The sequence below is a fragment of the Schistocerca cancellata genome, chromosome 5 (genome assembly GCF_023864275.1).
Source record: "Schistocerca cancellata isolate TAMUIC-IGC-003103 chromosome 5, iqSchCanc2.1, whole genome shotgun sequence".
In the NCBI taxonomy this organism is placed as follows: Eukaryota; Metazoa; Arthropoda; class Insecta; order Orthoptera; family Acrididae; genus Schistocerca; species Schistocerca cancellata.
In genome coordinates this window covers 225,225,639-225,233,630 of record NC_064630.1, presented here as the reverse complement: position 1 = coordinate 225,233,630, position 7,992 = coordinate 225,225,639, and the positions used below count along the sequence as shown (strand labels likewise).

Below are 7,992 nucleotides of genomic sequence, written 5' to 3'. Positions count from 1 at the left end.
TGTAATCTAATAAACCTACACATTTTATCATCTTGAATGTCTACTGTATAAGTATGTCCATATAAACACAAATGAGGTGCGAGAGCGCTAATCATAACGCAGAAAGTACGAAACTATCACTTAGGCGTCTTGGCAGTTTCGTATTTCCTGCAGCAAATGCGCTGCTTTTGTGTCGTGTGACTTTCATACTTTTCAATTGGCTGAGGAAAGCCTTAGCTGAAGACAGAAGAACCACCACGAACGGAACTGGAGGTGGGAGCAAACTGCAGAAACAACAGATATGCTACTGGGATTCCCACATTCCATTAGTATGGCTAATACACCCATCCTGATAATTTCCATGCACACAAAGGGAATCATTGTGGATAATAGACACAGTGACTATAGACTCACAAATAATGCCAAATAATTCGAATAAATAACAAAATATAACAGAAAAAAATTTTGTGTTTCAAGGTGTTTCGAACCATACTATAAATTTACGATGCTTCCCGTTCACCATTACACTATCAGTGATATGTCAAACAGATTGCTTGCAATTATACCTACATCAAATTTATGTACATGTCTAATAACTGTCACTCTACGCCTTTTTTTATTTGAAATGTTGTAGTCTTACTTGCGTTTCTTAATATGATTACTGTACATGAACAGAGAAGCGTATGTTATAAAAAAGTGTAATTTAACTGATTTTCACATATTTATTATTTTGAATGCGAATAGTATGCGTTTTTTATTGTTTGGTTAGTGTTTATAAAGCAGATGTTACGCCATTTCGGAATAGGACAGTCAGCTAGAAACGAAGCTTTATTTTCGGATATCTTAAGCTTCATGCTATTGCTTATCAAAAGATTTCGACACTCTTGAAAGTGTTTCATGAAGTGGTATGTTGTGTTTCAGTACCTGTGCCGAGCCCGAATCTCGTCCGACACAGAGCGGAATGAAACATCACTGTTTCGATACAATTAGTCCGTTCCAGGCGCAGGTGGACTGAAACAGTCTTATTTTGAAACAACGATACAGTTTCTGTGTCTGGCTCGAGATCCGAGACAGGGGCGGAATGAAACACCACTGTTTCGAAACAGTGAACCATAGCCGTTCCGAAACACTGAAACAGTTCCAGGTATCGATACACTGTATCGAAACATAGAAACAGTGGCCAAGTCTACTACGCAGTACTTGCGAATGCACATTCGCTTGTGTTCGCTTCGATGTGTAGGGGGCTTAACCTGTTTGTTGGGAAAGGTGTGTTTATATGGAAAATAAATGTGGGTTTTCTGGACTAGTGTGGATTTCAGTTGGGGATACCTGTCACATTCGTAGTTACTATAAAATCTTACAGGCCTACTCTGGTACCACAAATCGAGCGAGGTAGCCTAGCAGATAGCTCACTGAACTCGCATTCGGGAGGACGACGGTTCAAATCCTCGCCCGGTCATCCTGATTTAGGTCTTCTGTGAGTTCCCTGTATTGCTTAAGACAAATGCTGGGAGGTTCCTTTGAAAAGGCACGACCGCTTTCCTTCTCCATCCTTCCCTAATCTAATCCGAGCTTGTGCTCCATCTCTAATCATCTCGTAGTCGACGGGATGTTGAACACTAAACTCCTCCTCCTCCTCCTCCTCCTGTACCATTAATTTCTTACGTATCCCGTATCCTGTTTTTTTTTCCCATCTGGTGTACCTCTTCCATAAATAATGTATATCTCTATGTGCAGTGACGACATACAAAGAAATTTGTCTACGTATAGATGAATGAGTAAATAAACGAGATATCAATTCACAAGGGGCATACAAAACGCGATTATATTGAAATTTAACGATTTCTCTACAGTGACAGCGGAAGAAATGGTTATTTATTTATATGTACGACAAAGTAGTTTGTCGATGTAATTATTTATTAATATAGTATTCAGAAGTAGTTTCCAGTTTTTGCATTTTATACCGTTTTAACTTCGATGGGTAGCTGGCCACAGATGTTAGACTGTGTAGCTGGCGATGATGGTGTGGGTGAATTTTATCTTTCAACTCATGGGACCGAAAGTCTTTGGTTTATTCCTTACGTGACAGAAACGTGGCTAGCAGACATCTGTTGGCCGGTGAAGTAGGTCGTTAGCAGTGGTGTGGCGTTGTGTGCTTGTCTGTATACAGACTCGTCTACGTACGGTTTAATTTGTTAGTTGAACAGCAATGGCTCCAGTGAATTATCTTCTATTGTTAGCTTTAGGAGTGGCTCAGTTTTCTTCAGCATTATCAGAATCTTGTACCAAACCTGAAGTTTCCGCATCTGCATATACAACTCCAGATGCTACAGTTCTGGTAAACGTCGCCTTTGTCGCGGAATTTACGCTCAAATGCAGCAATGGTGCGAAAGGAATCCCCCTGTACGCAGAAATTAACGGAAGGACCGTGCCAGCCGCCAGGATTGGAGACGACAAATATCAAGTCAGCTGGACGGAAGACGTGAAGAAGGCAAGAACAGGCGACTATAGCGTAAATCTGTACGATGACGAAGGGTATGCAGCTCTTCGTAAAGCCGCCAGAAGTGGTGAAGACCCATCGATAGTGAAGCCTTTGGTCACAATCGTTGTGAATTACCCAGGCGCTTACACCGGCCCTTGGGTTAATTCAGAATTTATGGCTGCAGTCCTTGCAGTTGCCGTATGGTATGTGGCATTTTCCGCAAAATCTAAATTGTTATCGTGATAATCATTTAGAACTAAACACTGATCTCATCACATATTCGAGACTTACGCCAAAGGTGTACGATCGTAACATCAAAATCTTCAGTGGAATGACATTGTGGAAAAATGTGCATATAATTTTTTCTTGGACTTAATAATTTCATCCGAAATGCACAGAAAACTTCGTTTTATCATTACACATCTTTCGAACATATTGTGGTTGTGATTCTTGTGTTATGATTCTAATATTGCTCCATTGTTAACGATAAATATTTTGTATCAGATATAAACAAGTTGAGTGATGGGAGAAAATTCTTGGAGTTGTTTGTAATAAACGAATTTATTGGATTTGTTCTGTTTCTCTTTTTTTTCTGCCCTGTACTTGGACGAGACTGTTCATCAGAAAGACTAACCTGTTATCTTTTCTTAAGATTTGCATATTTACTCAATGTGCTGTAGCTTATTACATTTGATGCCATAGAATAATTAACAAATATTTTTGTGGTGTTTGTTTTATATAGTTGAGATTGCAGTGAATTTTAATTGTCCTTTTAAGGAAAGATTATCGTACTGAGAGAAATAAACGTGTTCAGCAATTTATCAGGCCCAGAACATATCATTCAGATTCACAGTTTGAAGCAGAATATTTGCCTCTCCTTGGCAGTGAGATGTATCTCAAAGTGACAGAAGGTCTTTGTTATTCAGCACCTCGTATGTTCTGTTTCAGAAGTGTATTGTTAGTAAGCCTTGACAGAATAGCACCGTGGCAGATAGTACTGACTATCATAGGGCTAAGAGGTTCATTTCAGAATCTTTCTTCTGCGTATATACCAGAGCAGAAGGGAAATTTAATGCTGTAGCTATGTAATCATCCAGGATGTCATTTCTCTTCATTGTGCCAATGCCAGTTTGGATTTTTGCAGATGTGACTGGAGTCTAGAGTGATCTGCTCGTGCACACCCTTCATTCCAACCTTCTCCAGTTAATAGACCTTCTTTTCTCACTGCTCTTTGTGATTTTTGACAGTTCTCTTAATTATTTTCCTTTTAAAACAATTATTGTAAATCACATAAGTTCTTGGTAGGCTAAATGACTTGAAGATATTTGTACTATTGTATACAACCACAGTAGATAAGGAAAAATTAATCTTGTGATTTCTACTTAACAGTTTTGACACCTTTTGTTAACAGCATGACAGCTAAGAATGTTAATTGTAAATGGTTCTCTCTTCTTAAATGTTCTAGTCATGTAAATACTAAGCAATCAGTGTTAGGTAAGTACAGGAAGCGACAAGGTTTGCAAACTTACTTGTATAAGCACAAATCGAAATTAGTTAATAGGCCTGCAGCTTCCAAAATTGGTCTATAATGGCATCTTCTCTTTACTTCATAAATGTTTTATATTTGTGTATGTTTCCTACTTGATGAGCATATATTGTGTCTGAATGGAAAACTATTTTATGACAAAATTTTTATATATTCTGTATTAGCCTATTGTTATTTACAGTAAGGGGCATTTTCAGGATTTTATTGTAGCGTGCCTATGAATTCATATTTAGACCAAGCTGTTCTGGTCATCTTGCATTTTTTTTTTTTTTTTTTTTTTTTTTTTTTTTTTGAGGCCAGCTGTCTGTTGGTGGAGCTTTTGCCTAAGATTTTTTTGTTTCCAATATGTAAAGATTTGCTTTATTGCAAATTTTGTAACTTCCACAACCTGGCTGGTTAATTTGGTTCATTCCATTCTTTTAATATGCTCATAGAATATTAGCAAATGTTATTTCATGTCTGAAGATATGTTGGTATACGTTTCAGTTTCTGTATTGCTTTCTGTTTGAAATGAGCGGAATGGTTTTGTCCAAATATTTAAAATGAAAAATTCTATCGATTTTCCTGCATTTTTTAGAGTTTGAAATCCCAGGTTGTTGCAAGACATGTATTTTGTTTTCTCATATGATATTTGGAATAGGATCCTTCCTACTGTTTCCTTAATAATTTCTGTTTTTCTTGTGCTGTTTGAATGGCCTAAGAAAGAATTGTGAAGTCATTTGCAAAAGCTAAGCAGTCTATTCTAATATTAGTTCATTCTAATTAGATTGGTTTGTCAATTGGAAGCCCTGGTTTTTAGTTTCTACAGCTCTTGGATTATTATTATTTTTTTTTTCCTAAGGCACAGTTTTAAAGTAATGGAGAGTGTCCATTACCTTGTCTGTCTCCTCTTTTAATTTTAAAGTGCTTTGAAATTTCACCCCATAATTTTACATTAGATTTGGTAGTATTTAGTGGTTCCCTAATAATTGCAGTGATTTTGAGTTCGGACCTTGTGTTTTCAAAATTTGGAAGAGAGACTTATGGTCCAGTAAGTGATAAGCTGTTGTAAAACCTACAAAGTTACAGACTACTTTATTGTAAATTGTATGATGCCTGAGAATTCATTTCAAAACTAAGCGTCACAATTTTCTCTCCGGAAAACAAAGGTTTGTATGTACTTTATCTAAAAATCTATTAATTAGACTAATAGCTTTCTTCTGCGTTATTCAGCTGTCGTGTATACTGCTAGAATTTCTACACAGAATAATACTATATTATATTGTTGCAATGAAAAATTGCAAAATAGAATGTTGTAACATGCGTTTCAGGTACACAATGTGTAAATCACCATAACAGATAAATTACTTGGCATAATGTGCCACTTCTATATGATGACCCAGATGTAATTTAACCTTTGAACTTATTCACAAGAGTTCAACACAGCTAGAATCATTTGAGGGAAAATTTATCACTTAAAGTAAAATCTGAGTTTTCCTTTCATTCATTAGGAATCCATTTGCTCTAAGCCAGTAATATGCATATGCAATTGAAAGCATATACAACAAAACATTAGTCAGACCCCCAAGAGAAGTCACACAAGTGCTGTGTAACACCTTCTCTAACCTCGATAATGGGCCAAATTTGGTGAAGAAGAACCCTCAAGGTTTCTTGAGTATGCTAGAGCCAGCTGAATCCATCCATTGTTGATTGGATGTGATACAGCTACCAAATTGCAGGGATGTTGACAGCTATGTTTTACCCACTGTCCCAAATAGTCCCAGACATTTATATGGAATTAAGATTGGATGATTTAGCAGAACAGTCAAGGTATTATAGAAGGCTCAGAGTGTTTTTCAAACTGAGAACATATATGTACAATCCTGTGAACATGGCTGATATCTTGAAAGACGGGAGTATCTACTGCGTACTTTTCGTGAAGTTACAGAAAACTAACATCATTTTTCATGTTCTAGGTAACGTGAATGAGTGAGTGCAAGTCACTGTATGAAAAATGTCCCCAAAACATGGAAGAATCAGCTTGCACCTGAACCACAATCTCCGTACATTGCAGGTTAAACACCTCACTGGGTATTTGATGCCTTGCATAATTTTACAGGCAAACTCGTGACTCGATGGACCACACTCCAGTCCTTACTGTCCATTTTCTACATGGTTTGGCCCACTGAAGATATGCAGGTTTGTGTGTCACTGTTAGCAATATCCTCTTGTGAGCTACCCTATTTCAAATGCTCTTTGCATCCAGTTCTGTTCAGTTTTCGCTCAGGAACCTTCAGAGATCGACTTGGATCATTGACAGCAGCAAGTGGTTTGATTTGAATCAGATTTTCATTGAAAAAGTGTGGCCCTCGTCTCCAGTTCCTGCTGGTCAGCATCGTTATACAATCACTGTTCTTATACCATGTTACATTGATACACACATGTGTACTCCTAGTCCACATTGATACACACATGAATCATGTAACTTCGCTCACAGTGTGGTCATGGGCATGTCTAACCACAATAGCTCTGTTCTATGAAGTCTCCAGTTTGACCAATCTTACTGCACTGATTCCATAGAACTGACTAGCACCCACACATCACTTCACTGCCATGACTTGTTAGCAGTTGAGGGTTGTGCGACTGCATGGTATCAGGCCTACACCATCCAAAGCAAACAGTCTGCATTTTTAAGGGCATGACTGGTGTTTTGTCCAGTGAGCCTACTTTCAGTTCAAGTTTTAAAATTACTACTGTGGAGATAAATTGTGACATCAGCATATAGTACTGTTCTGGACCTAACAAGTGGTGACAGGTCATTAATGACTGTCAGTAATAGGATATTTATTTCCAACATACACAACTTGCTTATAGTTCTGTAGATAATATTTTAATAATTTAAGGCTGCCTCTGATGCAACGAAAGATTTTTTTTTCTTCTTCTGGCTGTGGTACATGCTTTATACAGTCAAAGTCCAAAGGATCTATGGCATAAACAGCTGACAGGATTTTTGTATGACCTTATTGTGCTCTGTTGATTATGTCTAGATTTTCAAAGTAAACAAGTAACTGTTGCTAAGTGGTACCTTCCAACACTTTATAAAGCACTCAGACTATGGAAATTTGCCTGAATTTGGAGAGACTATCTCCCTTCTTCTATACTGGAACTAACAGACACTTTAGGCTCATCAAGCAAATATCCCATAGGTGTATACTTGTTTATACAACAGCACAGGCCAATTAATTTTTGAAATCCAATAATGCATTTTGTATGTTTCATGTGTTTGATTGACATAATAGAATTCCATTTTCATGTATCACATCAGGATTCTTAATGTACTGAATACAAAACGTTAAAACATCCTTTGAAGTTGCAATTCTGCATTTTATATAATGTATAAGACCAATATAATGTACTAAATACGAATTAAATAATGTTCTATTGCATTATTTTCATAGGAAAGAGAATTTACTGTACAAAAATAAAAAAGCATATTAATCAAACAATGGAAAATCCAGGAAGGAATGTAATAGTATTATGAAAAAGTGTATTGGAGATGCTGAGTCACAGACAGGCTCAACAAAAAGACTATCGCAAATAAAGCTTGCCATATGATAATTACAGCCCACACTGGACCTCCATGAGCTGCTACACTTAAATTACAATCACCCAGCAAAATTAAACTTCTGCTGCTTGGTAGGCATGAAAAACGATTGAGAGTAGGCCAATGAAACTTTGTCAAAGCTTTCATAAGGACATACAGGAGATAAATAATGACTAAACAATTGAAAGAAACATTTTAATTTCTACATGAGATGGTAACATTTATTTATTGTGTGACATGTTTACATTCCCGGTTACAAACATTGCTCATTGTAATGACCATCTGCATCCATATCACCCTGCAAGTTTGTACGACTACTGATTTTACAGTTGTTTGCAGCATTATTCGAATGCTGGAACATGGAATGTTCAGCTGTCAACGTCGCAGCTCATGCATACGTGA

The 7,992-nt window shown here is 37.1% G+C and overlaps 1 protein-coding gene across 1 annotated transcript; it reads left to right on the top strand.

Moving 5' to 3' along the window:
• Positions 1-2,070: 2,070 nt before the first annotated feature.
• LOC126187543 (translocon-associated protein subunit delta) lies at positions 2,071-3,030 on the top strand. The gene has a single exon (XM_049928690.1). The coding sequence runs from the start codon at positions 2,189-2,191 to the stop codon at positions 2,702-2,704; it is 516 nt and encodes a 171-aa protein (XP_049784647.1). The 5' UTR covers positions 2,071-2,188; the 3' UTR covers positions 2,705-3,030.
• The last annotated feature ends 4,962 nt before the right edge of the window (positions 3,031-7,992 follow it).

What these genes read in the sequence shown, in the direction of transcription:
- LOC126187543 (XM_049928690.1), top strand. Translation starts at nt 2,189, where the DNA reads ATGGCTCCAGTGAATTATCTTCTATTGTTAGCTTTAGGAGTGGCTCAG.